Below are 15,174 nucleotides of genomic sequence, written 5' to 3' on the forward strand. Positions count from 1 at the left end.
CGAAAAGTAGTCTACTTCGCATATTTTCATACGCATATGTCATCTGGTATTATTTTTTGGGGTAATTCTTCTGAATCAAAAAGGGTATTTTTGGCTCAAAAACGGGCTGTTCCAGCTATGTGTGGTGTAAGTTCGAAAACCTCTTGTCGACCCCTATTAAATAGTCTGGGAATTTTGACATTGCCCTCGCAGTATATATTTTCTTTAATGTCGTTCGTTGTTAGCAATATTAGCTTATTCCCAAGAGTTAGCAGCTTTCACTCAGTTAATACTAGGCAGAAATCAAATCTGCATGTGGAATCCACTTCCTTGACTCTTGTGCAGAAAGGAGTGCAGTATTCTGCTGCATCTATTTTCAATACACTACCACAAGAACTCAAAAATCTTAGCAGTGGCCCAAACACTTTTAAGTCTAAACTGAAGAGTTTCCTCATGGCTCACTCCTTCTATTCTGTCGAGGATCAGCTGGAGGAGCTAAAAAATTATGCAAATTCCAGTGTTACATTCTTGATTTTCTTTATTTAAACTGACGACTTGTCGCCTGGTTCAGATGGTTCAAATGGCTCTGAGCACTATGGGACTTAACTCCTGAGGTCATCAGTCCCCTAGAACTTAGAACTACTTAAACCTAATTAACCTAAAGATATCACACACATCCATGCCAGAGGCAGGATTCGAACCTGCGACCGTAGCAGTCGCGCGGTTCCTGACTGAGCGCCTAGAACCGCTAGACCACCGCGGCCGGCTTGTCGCCTGAATATGTTTCTTATATTTCATTTTATCTGTTTCTACAATCGTGTTATAATTTAATGTATTGACTCGTTCCATGACCATGGAGACTTCTCCTTAATGTGGTTCCACGGATAAATAATAAATAAATAAATAAAAAAGAGCAGAAACAGAAAGTACAGTGCCATGAATAAGAAGACCAAACAAATCAAAACACTTTAACCGATAGGTGTTTTCACAGTCTCGCAAACGCAAAATGGTAACTGCCAGTGTTGTGGCGTGAGTCTGGAATATGGCAGGCAAACTACGTACACCAAACACTGGAATGTTCTGACCAGTATACGCAGTAAATTACAAGCAAGATTTTGTCAACTGTGCCGAGCCCACCTGTTCATAAGTGGCACGATCAAGCAATGTAGCGGAAGTGCCACTGTCTATGCGATCTGAAGTTTTCCCGGCGTATTTCCAATTTGAACAGTTATCGGGTATCCGACCGGGTAGCGTCTTAATTTCTCCACAATATTTCGGCAGACGTACACGCTGCCATCTTCAGGTGGTTCCTGACGAATGCTGTGCTGTTCCTCTCGGCGCCCTATATATACTAGTCGTTACCCTCCTCGCCGTTCCTCTCCTGGTGTCTTTGGTGAGACCGGCGCGGCGGCTATTGGAGGTGGTGAGGGAAGCGGCGCCTGAGTCTGAACTGGGGTCTGTAGTCTTACTGCTGCCGCCGTCGTTGGCGGTCCTTGATCTCTGGGACCACATCTTTCTCTCCAGGTTGAGTGCAGGGTCCCAAGCCTGACTAATTAGAAGGCCGCTATTAATTAGATCGCCTTGTAGTCGGATTTGGATGGCCTCTTTAGTGACGCAGTCCCAGAAGTAGGAGGATTGACAGAGTATTTTTGGTTTTTCATAATCCATAGTATGGTCAGTCTTTACACAATGGTCAGCTACGGCTGATTTAGTGGCCTGGCGTAATTCGGTACGGCGCTTGTGTTCGTGGCACCTCTTTCCTACAGTGCAGACTGTCTCCCCGATGTATGAATTACAGCACAGACAGGGAATTTGATAAACGCCTGGTTTTCTAAGGCCTAGGTCATCTTCATCTGGAGCAAAAGATGCGGTCCAAGAGATCATGGACCGCCCCCGACGGTGGCAGCAGAAAGACTGCAGACTCCAGACCTAGGCGTCGCTCCCCCCACCACCCGCAGCAACCGCCGCGCCGGCCGTACCCAAGACACCAGCAGAGGAGCGGTGGAGAGGGTAACGGCCAGCATATATAGGGCGTCGAGAGGAACAGCATAGCATTCGCCAGGAACCACCTGAAGATGGCAGCGTGTACGTCTGCCGAAATATTGTGGAGAAATTACGACGCTACCCGGTCGGATACCCAAGAACTGCTCAAACTCCTCCTCTAATTGAACACATTTGCATTTGTGTGCTGTCAATCAATTAATTTTCGTCTTGCACCCTCCGCAGTCTCACAAAAAGGAGCTTCATGAAAGGTCACTTGATTCCGACAGTAGGTCATTTCCCCTTGTTAGTGCTATTTTTACAGCGGCACGATTGTGCACTCATGTTCGGTACTAACAATAAGTCATGACTATTCTCATATTCCTGCATGTTTCACTAAGAGAGTCTACGACTATGAAGCGACAGCGGCGCCACAGTTCTGACACGCCGTACTCGCAGTATTCGGAACTTTGGAGGCCCAGTACCACTTACGTAAGAGTGGCGGCTTGATTTGTGAAGAGTGCGGCCCCAGTGTTAGACTCGTGCTCGCTACGTTCCTGATCTCTGCTTCACGGCCGGCCATGTGGCCGAGCGGTTCTAGGCGCTTCAGTCTGGAACCGCGCGACCGCTTTTGTCGCAGGTTCGAATCCTGCCTCGGGCATGGATGTGTGTGATGTCCTTAGGTTAGTTAGGTTTAAGTAGTTCTAAGTTCTAGGGGACAGATGACCTCAGAAGTTAAGTCCCATAGTGCTCAGAGCCATTTGAACCAATTTCCGTCCAAGAAATGCAAACGCCTTATTTTGTTACTCATATCATGAAAGAAACTTTGTAATTCCGTCACGATTGTTTATGTCTTATACGTATCTACTACTTTCATAGGAAATTCGATAAATATATGCTACAGATATTTGTACTATTACTTTCATGGAACCATGCCTTTATACTGATTTCTACGACTGTAATTTTTTCTCACGGTGGGGGTTGAATAAACAAAACTGCAACCATTTCGTTTGTATCGGACCAAATTTGGTATGTTTTTCGTCTGAAGTGTGGACAGTAGTATGAAACTTAGGTATCACTCCTCCTCTACGCGATCTGAAGTTTTCCCGGCGTATTTACAATTTGAACAGTTCTCGGGTATCGAACCGGATAGCGTCGTAAAATCGGTAGAATCCTGGGGAAACACGATGTGAAATGCATATTCCGGTCCCCTGCGAAAACCTTCACTTTATAGGGTTCAGTGAAAGATGACCTAGAGCTTCGAAGACCAGGCGTTTATCAAATTCCCTGTCAGTGCGGAAAATCATACATTGGGGAGACAGTCCGCACTGTAGAAGAGTGGTGCCGCGAACACAAGCGTCGTACCGAATTATGCCAGGCCACTAAATCAGCCGTGGCTGACCATTGTGTAAAGACTGGCCATACTATGGGCTATGAAAAAACAAAAATACTCTGTCAGTCCTCCTACTTCTGGGACTGCGACACTAAGGAGGCCATCGAAATCCGACTACAGGACGATCTAATTAATAAAGACAGAGGCCTTCAACTTTGTCAGGTTTGGGACCCTGCACTCAGCCTGGAAATATGCGGTCCCAGAGACCGAGGACCGCCAACGACGGCGGCAGCAGGGAGACTGCACACCCCAGTTCAGACTCAGGCGCCGTTCCCCCACCACCTCCAGTAGCTGCCGCGCCGGCCGCACCGAAGACACCAGGAGGGGAGCGGTGGAGGTCGTAACGGCTAGTATATATAGGGCGCCGAGAGGAACAGCACAGCATTCGTCAGGAACCACCTGAAGGTGGCAGCGTGTACGTCTGCCGAAATATTGTGGAGAAATTACGACGCTACCCGGTCGGATACCCGAGAACTGTTCAAATCAAACTCTCGTTTGTGCTTCGGAAGCTCATGGTGAGGATATGTGTGGAGGCAGTGCTGTGGATGTGGCTGTCTGTTGTGCGGAGGTGATGCAGCAGGGGCTTCTGCATTAATGAGCGCTTCACTGCCGTCATCAACTGCGACATTTATTGGTTCTGAAAATGAATAACCATCCTTAGATAAAAAAAAACAGCAGCAGCCAGAGGCGTAGCGCAAGCGGTGGAGGAGGAGGGTTAGGCGCCACTTTAATGTGAGCGCCGCAACAAATTATGAGTAGAAGCAAGGCGAAAGAAAGAACACAATCAATAGCAATGCATCTCTGAAGGAAAAGAGAGAAATCTTAGTGACGCGCTATGACGGAGCGGCGTAGAGCGAAGGCAGCGTTGGTTCTCGAATCTTCATTGCCGTATGTTGTGTCGGCTGATGTGGAAATCAGCACTGACACAAACAAGGATGGAGAGAAGTTGCGATGGCCAGCGGCAGGATCCAAAATCATCTGTACAAAACACTTTAAGATTATTTGATCACTTTGTTTCTAAAAAGGAAAGAAACTTAACTGCTTCCTGTGCGTCTAGTATACAAGTACGAGGGTCACTCCAAAAGAAATGCAACCTATTTTTGTAAAAATACAGTTTTTAGTCTGCATGTGTGAAAGTTTTACAGTGTGTAGATACATTATTCCCGCTTGTTTTCAAACTTAGGTCAACCTGTTCCCCTGAGTGAGGCCGCCACAGCATGTCTTCAAGGTGGCTGCTACACTTGACATTCGTCAGAAGCAACGTGCTGTCATAGAATTCCTGTGTTGTGAAAACGAGATAGTGGGAACTATCCACAAGAGGTTGAAAAAGGTGTATGGAGATGCTGCTGTCGATCGCAGTACAGTTAGTCGGTGGCCTAGCAGGTTACGTGATGTAAGAGGGCACGGAAATATTGAGGATTGTCCTCGCAGTGGCAGGAATCGTACTGCACACACTCCAGACAATGCGCACAGAGTTAACGAATTGGTGACTGCTGACAGACGCATCACAATGAACGAATTGTCACGCTACGTTGGCGTAGGGGAAGGAAGTGTTTGCATAATACTGAAAGTGTTGGCGTTAAAAAAGGTTTGTGCCAGGTGGGTTCCCAGGATGTTGACAGTGGCTCACAAAGAAAAAGAAAAACAGTATGCAGCGAACTTTTGGAACAGTACGAGAATGGTGGAGATGAATTTCTTGGGAGAATTGTAACACGTGATGAATCAAAGCTCCATCATTTTTCACCGGAGACGTAGACGCAATCAATGGAGTGGCATCATTCAAATGCACCCAAGAAAAAAAAAATCAAAACCACACATTATGCTTGAAAAGTTATGGCTTCGGTGTTTTTCGATTCCGAAGAGCTCTTGCTTGTGGAGATCGTGCCAAGTGGAACCACCATAAATTCTGATGCATATGTGACGACACTAAAAAAACCTTCAAGCTCGACTGAGTCGTGTTCGACTACATCGGCGAAAGCAGGATGTTTTGCTGTTGCACGACAATGCACGGCCACATGTTAGTCAAAAAACCATGGAAACGATCACAAAACTCGGATGGACAACACTGAAACACCCGCCTTACAGTCCTGACCTTGCTCCATGTGACTATCATCTCTTTGGGAAACTGAAAAACTCTCTTCGTGGAACAAGGTTTGAAGATGATGACTCTCTTGTGCACGCTGCCAAACCGTGGCTCCAACAGATTGGTCCAGAATTTTACCGTGCCGGTGCACAGGCGCTGGTTCCAACATGGCGTAAGGCAGTTGAGAGGGATGGAAATTATGTTCCTAAACGATATGTCTACACACTGTAAAACTTTCAAACATGTAGAATAAAAGATGGATTTAAACAAATAGTGTGCATTTCTTTTGGACTGACCCTCGTTCTTTAGTCTCCATTACTACTCTTAGAACACAGGCTAAGTATCGTCTTCCTATTACCCTGTACTGTGCTCTCGAAGTCTGCGACCGAACTGGGATCCGCCCAGCGATGGGCAACTGGTTAAATCAGAATCTACAGGGGGCGCTGAAATCTGTCTTGCAGGAGGTGTGACGCAGCCTGCTCTTTCCATTTGTGCTCGGGTCAGCGCCTTCTTGATGTCGTTCGCGGCGCTGTGTTGCTCGGTGTGCAGTCAGTGCTTTAGGACTGCACAATAGGAACACTCCCATTGCGGTTCACAAACGTAATTTTGTTGATTCCATCCCTCCATCAAACCCAAGATTCACAGAAATAACAAAAGACTGTGTGCCACAAGGTACTACTAAATTTTTTCACCCTTAAATTCTATATAACCGGCATGTTCAGATATTAACCAAATCACTAGGCTTAATCGAGTTCGCAGTTCCAAGGAATTACTACAAACTCGGGCAGCTCTGACACTGCTTCCTATGGTGCATTGTCGGCGGTCGGGAGTACTCTTTTCATATTCTTTGAGCACCTCTTTATTACTTGCACATGCTGTCACGTACGTATCATGGACAGACAGCCACACTCAGTATGAAAGAATGGACAAGAACGAAAACAGGGAAGATATCACATAGGAATGTTACGTGTTAGGATATGTAAACTTTACAGTACGTTTTTCTATATTTCAAAAATTGTAAACAATTGCATTGTACACAGGTAGCCATCTTGATTGATAGGGAGCCGGTAGCTGTGGCCGAGCGGTTCTAGGCGCTTCAGTCCGGAACCGCGCTGCTGCTACGGTCGCAGGTTTGAATCTGCCTCGGGTATGGATATGTGTGATGTCATTAGGTTAGTTAGGTTTAAGTATTTCTAAGTCTAGGGGACTGATAACATCAGATGTTAAGTTCCATAGTGCTTCGAGCCATTTGAACAATTTTGATTGATTGGGGGGGGGGGGGGGGAGGTCGGAAGAGGAATCACATAATTAATTTTTGATTAACATTGAGTGGCACTAAAATACAAAAAGTTACCAATTATTCGCTGGAAGGCTTCGCCAATATCCACAATCCAGTCCATTGAACTATACATACACGAAACTAGAATCTCCCATACGTTATGGATTGGTAAAAAATTTAATCATTATACAGTATAAATACACCTATGTCGATCACTGAACTTTTAATCGGAAATTGAGCATCTTATCTCACAGGTTTTCTTCGTGTATCTGATTATTTTATGCTTTCTAGAGTACAACAACACATGTACAATATAGTACTATCTACTTATATATAAGTAAGTACCTGTGAAATGTTGAGCTATTGCCTAAAATCATCGTGACATGTGATAAACTCCACAGAAATTCTGTGGGAGTCGTAGCTATCAAGATCTCTATCAATTCACTCGGTTTGTCAGAAAGCTGGTCACACGATAACTGTTTTGTGTACTTACTAACATCTAGAGCCTAGTCGTCAGAGATATTAGTCCACCAAAACCATTCATTGTATCTTGGAATCAATTACACCAAGTGCCAGAAGAAATGCTTGTCTAGATCATCTTTTTGGAGAACATAATTTTTATTATTAAGACACCGACTTTTATTTATCCTTAGAAACTAATGTCATAGAGATACATTTGAGTATCATTTAGGTGAAAGAAACTGAGATTGTTTCATTTGCGTTTCAGATATCTCATGAGAACTATACCGAGATTGACTTGTCAATAGCTTACAGATACGTAAGAGGCCACTATGATTTTGTGAAGGTATACGAAGAAACACCGACCCGGTCGATGGCAATGAGGCTGCACATTTCCGCTAACTCGGCTGCGATGCAGTTAAATGAGACTTCGGTACAGAGGTTCATCAGGTAGACGAATTATTTTATCTTTAACTATTGCTTTGTTTAATTTTCTATATTTCCGTTTTACGCTGAAAGCTTTGTTTGCAATCCACTGTCAGATAAATGGTGACGTATGGATCTTGAACAGAAACTAATATAATAGCACTGACTTGCTTTGATAACTGTTCTTTAAGTTAAGTACTGGTAGACATTTAGGTAGCTCTGTTATCATGTCCATTATAATTATCCGGGTTGTTATGCTGCGGTCGATTAATGAATTCTGTGTCAATTCCCAACGTTTCGTCCCCGTCTGCGGAGGACATCTTCAAGGGGACCTGTAGTTCGATGGAAGGTCCAACACACCCACAGGCTCGCTACTGACTACAGGTCCCCTTGAAGATGTCCTCCGCAGACGGGGACGAAACGTTGGGAATTAACACAGAATTCATCAACTGACCACGGCATGACAGCCCCGAAAATTATAATCGACAGCTCTGTTATCTTCATGTAATCATGATCATAATTATAATTATTTGAACCTACTTTGAATTTAACGTTTTCGTATTATTGTCTTTTCCAGATTAGTTATTTATTTTGTAGGAAATAATTACGAAACCTAGTCTCTCGCAACTGATTTTTATTCAGTGTTTACCTTATAGATAAGAGCAATACTGACAAGTGAGTGTTTATTTTCTTTTTAACCAAATATGTTTCACCTATTAACAGAAAGTTCTTCTGTAGGCACTAGATGCACCCAGTATGAACGACTGTATGTCACATTTATACATTACAGTATGAATAACCTTCAGGTACTTGATGGTCTGAAGATATCAATAAATTTTTCCAGAACTTGGTTACAGAACCGGTTAACTGTGTTGTCTGCGTCATATCCAAGATAACTAGTGGTCGGCGTTCGTGTTGTCTCCCTTCAGAGCTATTAAAAACTCTCTGTTATCTTCCTGCAGTTTCTGTAATTTCCTCTGTCCGGGAAAGATGCAAAATCTATTTGAGCGGCAGTTTGTGTAGGCTTTGCAACCACCTGGTGTGTGTAATAGAGACATTGGACCTACAACTGAAGTTATGGCCTAGACTGCCATTTCGTATAATAGCAGGAGCACTCTAGTGTTTATCTCACATCCTGACTGAAAAATTGTACGTCAGTCTTACGATCTATTGTACTGCCATTAATGAACGACATTCCAGGGCTCGCCCACATACAGTTCTTGTAACCCAGCATGCACTACAAAATTTCGATGCCTTCGCCTGCTCAGTCACAAGACCAGTCTCCAATAGAACATCTATGGAACATCATCGGTCGACAACCCCAGCGTCGTCCACAAAGAACATTTACCATCCGTGTATTGACCGTCCAAGGGCAACAAGCGACCAACTCCATCTCACAAACTGACGTCAGTCACCTATACAACGCAATGAATGGACGACTGTATGTTCGTATTTGACATTCTGGCGGTTACACCGGTTATTAATGTACCAGCTTTTCACTTCTGAAACGGCTACCTCGCGCTTACATTAACCCGTGCACTTGCAGTGTTGATCACTTAACTGTGTTACCTAGACAAATGTATTTTCTCTACATTAGTTATTTTTTGTCGTTGCTAAATTCCCACCAGTCGAAACAAGGCCCCGGGAGTAGACAATATTCAATTAGACCTACTCACAGCCTTCGGAGAGCCAGCCCTGACAAAACTCTACCATCTGGTGAGCAAGATGTATGAGACAGGCGAAATACCCTCAGACTTCAAGAGGAATATAATAATTCCAATCCCAAAGAAAGCAGGTGTTGACAGATGTGAAAATTACCGAACTATCAGTTTAATAAGCCATGGTTGCAAAACAATAACATGAGTTCTTTACAGTCGAATGGAAAAAACTGGTAGAAGCCGACCTCGGAGAAGACCAGTTTGGATTCCGTAGAAATGTTGGAACACGTGAGGCAATACTATCCCTACGACTTAATCTTCGAAAGTAGATTAAGGAAAGGCAAACCTACGTTTCTAGCATTTGTAGACTTAGAGAAAGCTTTTGACAATGTTGACTGGAATACTCTCTTTCAAATTCTGAAGGTGGCAGGAGTAAAATACAGGGAGCGAAAGGCTATTTACAATTTCTACAGAAACCAAATGGCAGTTATAAGAGTCGAGGGGCATGAAAGGGAAGCAGGGGTTGGGAAGGGAGTGAGACAGGGTTGTAGCCTATCGCCGTTGTTATTCAGTTTGTACACTGAGCAAGCAGTAAAAAGAACAAACGAAAAATTCGCAGTAGGTATTAAAATCTATGGAGAAGAAATAAAAACCTTGAGGTTGGCCGATGACACTGTAGTTCTGTCAGAGACAGCAAAGGACCTGGAAGAGCAGCTGAACAAAATGGACAGTGTCTTGAAAGGAGGATACGACATGAACATCAACAAAAGCAAAACAAGGATAATGGAATGTTGTCGAAGTAAGTCTCGTGATGCTGTGGGAATTAGATTAGGAAATGAGACGCTTAAAGTAGTAAATTAGCTTTGCTCTTTGCGGAGCAAAGTAACTGATGATGGTCGAAGTAGAGAGGACATAAAATGTAGACTGCCAATGGCAAGGAAAGCGTTTCTGAAGAAGAGAAATTTGTTAACATCGAGTATAGATTTAAGTGTCAGGAAGTCGTTTCTGAAAGTATTTGTATGGAGTGTAGCCATGTATGGAAGTGAAACGTGGACAATAAATAGTCTGGACAAGAACAGAATAGGAGCTTCCGAAATGTGGTGCTACAGAAAAATGCTGAAGATTAAATGGGTAGAACACACAGTTAATGAGGAGGTATTGAACAGAATTGGAGAGAAGAGAAATTTGTGGCACACCTTGACTAGAAGAAGGGATCAGTTGTTAGGGCATATTCTGAGGCATGAAGGGATCACCATTTTAGTATTGGAGGGCAGCGTGGAGGGTAAAAATCGTAGAGGGAGACCAAGTGATGAATACACTAAGGAGATTCAGAACGATATAGGCTGAAGTGGGTACTGGGAGATGAAGAAGCTTGCACACGATAGAGTAGCATGGAGAGCTGCATCATACCAGTCTCTGGACTGAAGACCACAACAACAAATTCCCACCTTCCTCACAGCAGGTACAAATGTAGAAAACCTGTGCTGGAACTCAGCCTTCTCCAAGAGTCTGTTTCTTGGCATAAAGAAGAGTGCTGGAGACCTTAGTGATACCGATTGCTGGCCAAGGCCTGTGGATTCACATGGATGGAACCTTACCACATATAGGTACGCAGCTACCGAGGAAAACATGGAGCCGCATTAACCACGTCAAAAGCGTGCATTAAGGATGAAGAGCATCCCTTTACGCAGTCCTGAATGTGACTGTGCTACAATGAAGGGAACAGTAAACCACATTATCGGAGAGCGCCGAATAAGACGTGAAGGATACTGGAATATGAAGGTCTTTCCTACAACTCTTGTACAGTCGAACTCCTTGGTTATAGATCTACGATGAAACTTTGAAATTCACTTGCTATAATTTTATACTCATTCGTTAATATTTTCCTGTTTTTGCTCGGTTTTATTTTTTTGTCTTTCGTCTGTCATCTTTTCCTGTAGTTCCACCATACACTTTTAAATGAATAAAATAACCTTCCTGCTTACAGATCTGGCGAAACGTACGACCTTGCGATTCTGGAGGACTTTATATACATGTGTTATTATGGACTCATACACAAAATGGGCTCGCCTCCTGTCGTGAAGGTTCTGACGATGACGGCTCCCTCGTCCGTCTACTACAATTTCGGAAGCCCCATGAACCCCGCCTACATGCCTGATATGTGGCTCGGCTACTCAGACCATATGAATTTCTGGCAGCGGCTGTACAACACGTACTTCTATTTAAGGCTGATGCACATGTGGTTCTGTCAGGCGATGCCAGTTCATGAAGCACTTATGAGGAAACACTTTGGTCCAGATCCTCCGTCTGTGTACGAAGCGGACAGGAACGTCAGTCTCCTCATAACCACCAACCACTTCGTCATGGAATATCCTCGCCCGCACTTGCCCAACATCATCGAGATCACCGGAATCCACGTTGCCACAGAACAGAAGCCTCTGCCCAAGGTACTACTATTCGTTTTCTTTCTCTACAGTTTGGTCCACTTATGCAAACATCGCTAAGAATTATTTGAAAGGTAGATATTAGAATCATTAATAAAACTAAAGCGAGTAGATAGTCTCTGCAGTAAGTTATTAGTTATTTTGTACTTGCTTATACTTTCTATCAGTTTCTTCATGTAACATCCTCTTACACCTATTGCGGCTCAAATAACTTGCCATTAACAGCTTTTACTGTTCTGTTTCATTTTTCATTGCACGATAATTTCAGAAACAGTTTTGACTGTATTTAGCACATTAACAAAAATCTTGAAACAAAAGAAAGTGAAACTTCCTGGCAGATTAAAACTGTGTGCCGGACCGAGACTCGACCGCGGTGAGCTACCCAAGTAGCTCAGTTGGTGGAGCACTTGCCCGCGAAAGGCAAAGGTCCCGAGTTCGAGTCTTGGTCCGGCACACAGTTTTAATCTGCCAGGAAGTTTCATATCAGTGCACACTCCGCTGCAGAGTGAAAATCTCATTTTAAAAGAAAGTGAGTTCGAAACTGATACAAATTTCAAAACTGCGTACACAGGATGAATTCGGGCGGCCATGACGAGATTTCGGAGGTTGTTCAGGGTTTCTGTCCGAGTATTTTAGTAGTATACAACTTCTTGCTCACTGTAGAGTAGTTACATTTCATTTACTTTCTTACCATTATTTATCACTGTAACTGTATTAAATTGAAAATATCTGTACAACAGTGCTCACTTCGACGGTATACACTACACGTTATGAGCCGAATGGGTGTGGTGGCCGTGGTCCACTGTTCAAGTTATTTCCACTTGTCAGCACAACAGCCAAAGAAAAGTCCAAGATAACATTGCCAGTGGTAGGAAACTAAAAAATCTAAGACGGCACTGGTGGGAAATTCAAAAACCGGGATGGCGGTGGCGAGAAATTACAAAAATGCAAGGTAGTGGGCAGCGCGGGATTAGTCGAGCGGTCTAGGCGTTGCAGTCATGCAGTCATGGACTGTGTGGCTGGTCCCGGCGGAGGTTCGAGTCCTCCCTCGGGCATGGGTGTGTGTGTGTTTATCTTTAGGATAATTTAGGTTAAGCAGTGTGTAAGCTTAGGAAGTGATGACCTTAGCAGTTAAGTCCCATAAGATTTCACACACATTTTTTTGCAAGGTAGCGGAACTAGCCACCTTGTGTTAGAAATATTAAAATGCAAGGTCGCAGGAATAACTCATTAACTCTAATAACCATTATTGTACCATATTAAAAAGTATTTGAAAGGCCTGAATGTTATACCATGTTGAACAGTATCGGAACAGTCTGAATTATTTACCAAAAAACATATAAAGGGTGCAGCGTTCAGTATTACCACATCTGTATTATTTGTGCCAAATATATAAGATTCACCTGAGTTAGTAGAATAGTGTCAAGCTCAAAACTATCTGAATGAACAGGATTTTGCGCCATGTTCAAAAGTAATTTTAACTATCTGTGTTATTTATCGAAAATAAGTAAGCACACATACGTGCATACACACACAGACACACTCACACACACTCGCGTTACACAGACAACGAAGTTAAATGAAAGGAAATATAATAAAATATTTCTTTTTATTTAGCTGTCGCAATGTGGCGGGCTTTTCTCAAAAAAATGATAATTTGGTTTTGGTTTTGAATTTTTGAATTTAAATCAAACTGCATTTTGGAAAATTGGTTAATGAGAGTTAATCCTGAGCAAAGTTATCAGTCACATTAATAACTTTAAGACACATTGATATTGAAACACGTTACATTTAAGTTGAAAAGTGAAATAAACTTCTTTTTATATTTTTGCCTCTGCTAAACTTTTCTGCTCAAGCATGAGATCTTTGATTATTATTTGCATTTGCCCAGACACTCGCTTGAGAATTATTTCTTACCACCTTCTTATCTACATCTACATCCATACTCCGCAAGCCACCTGACGGTGTGTGGCGGAGGGTACCCTGAGTACCTCTATCAGTTCTCCCTTCTATTCCAGTCTCGTATTGTTCGTGGAAAGAAGGATTGTCGGTATGATTCTGTGTGGGCACTAATCTCTCTGATTTTATCCTCATGGTCTCTTCGCGAGGTATACGTAGGAGGGAGCAATATACTGCTTGACTCTTCGGTGAAGGTATGTTCTCGAAACTTTAACAAAAGCCCGTACCGAGCTACTGAGCGTCTCTCCTGCAGAGTCTTCCACTGGAATTTATCTATCATCTCCGTAACGATTTCGCGATTACTAAATGATCCTGCAACGAAGCGCGCAGCTCTCCGTTGGATCTTCTCTATCTCTTCTTTCAACCCTATCAGGTACGGATCCCACACTGCTGAGCAGTATTCAAGCAGTGGGCGAACAAGCGTACTGTAACCTACTTCCTTTGTTTTCGGATTGCATTTCCTTAGGATTCTTCCAATGAATCTCAGTCTGGCATCTGCTTTACCGACGATCAACTTTATATGATCATTCCATTTTAAATCACTCCTAATGCCTACTCCCAGATAATTTATGGAATTAACCCTATCAGGTACGGATCCCACACTGCTGAGCAGTATTCAAGCAGTGGGCGAACAAGCGTACTGTAACCTACTTCCTTTGTTTTCGGATTGCATTTCCTTAGGATTCTTCCAATGAATCTCAGTCTGGCATCTGCTTTACCGACGATCAACTTTATATGATCATTCCATTTTAAATCACTCCTAATGCCTACTCCCAGATAATTTATGGAATTAACTGCTTCCAGTTGCTGACCAGTTATTTTGTAGCTAAATGATAAGGGATCTATCTTTCTATGTATTCGCAGCACATTACACTTGTCTACATTGAGATTCAATTGCCATTCCCTGCACCATGCGTCAATTCTCTGCAGAACCTCATGCGTTTCAGTACAATTTTCTATTGTTACAACCTCTCGATACACCACAGCATCATCCGCAAAAAGCCTCAGTGAACTTCCGATGTCATCCACCAGGTCATTTATGTATATTGTGAATAGCAACGGTCCTATGTCACTCCCCTGCGTCACACCTGAAATCACTCTTACTTCGGAAGACTTCTCTCCATTGAGAATCACATGCTGTGTTCTGTTATCTAGGAACTCCTCAATCCAATCACACAATTGGTCCGATAGTTCATATGCTCTTACTTTGTTCATTAAACGACTGTGGGGAACTGTATCGAAAGCCTTGCGGAAGTCGAGAAACACGGCATCTACCTGTGAACCCGTGTCTATGGCCCTCTGAGTCTCGTGGACGAATAGCGCGAGCTGTGTTTCACACGACCGTCTTTTTCGAAACCCATGCTGATTCCTACAGACTAGATTTCTAGTCTCCAGAAGAGTCATTATACTCGAACATAATACGTGTTTCAAAATTCTACAACTGATCGACGTTAGATATAGGTCTATAGTTCTGCACATCTGTTCGACATCCCTTCTTGAAAACGGGGATGACC

At 43.3% G+C, this 15,174-nt stretch overlaps 1 protein-coding gene across 2 annotated transcripts in view; it reads left to right on the plus strand.

Annotated features, from left to right (window-relative positions):
* LOC126336626 (UDP-glucosyltransferase 2-like) overlaps window positions 1-15,174 on the plus strand; it is a 75,156-nt gene that overhangs the window by 21,559 nt on the left and 38,423 nt on the right. For both annotated transcript variants that reach the window (XM_050000515.1, XM_050000516.1), the window contains exons 3-4: window positions 7,442-7,623; window positions 11,245-11,704. In XM_050000515.1, coding sequence (XP_049856472.1) covers window positions 7,442-7,623; window positions 11,245-11,704 — 642 coding nt within the window. The remainder of the gene's footprint in view (window positions 1-7,441; window positions 7,624-11,244; window positions 11,705-15,174) is intronic.

The sequence above is a fragment of the Schistocerca gregaria genome, chromosome 2, assembly GCF_023897955.1.
Source record: "Schistocerca gregaria isolate iqSchGreg1 chromosome 2, iqSchGreg1.2, whole genome shotgun sequence".
Classification (NCBI taxonomy): domain Eukaryota; kingdom Metazoa; phylum Arthropoda; class Insecta; order Orthoptera; family Acrididae; genus Schistocerca; species Schistocerca gregaria.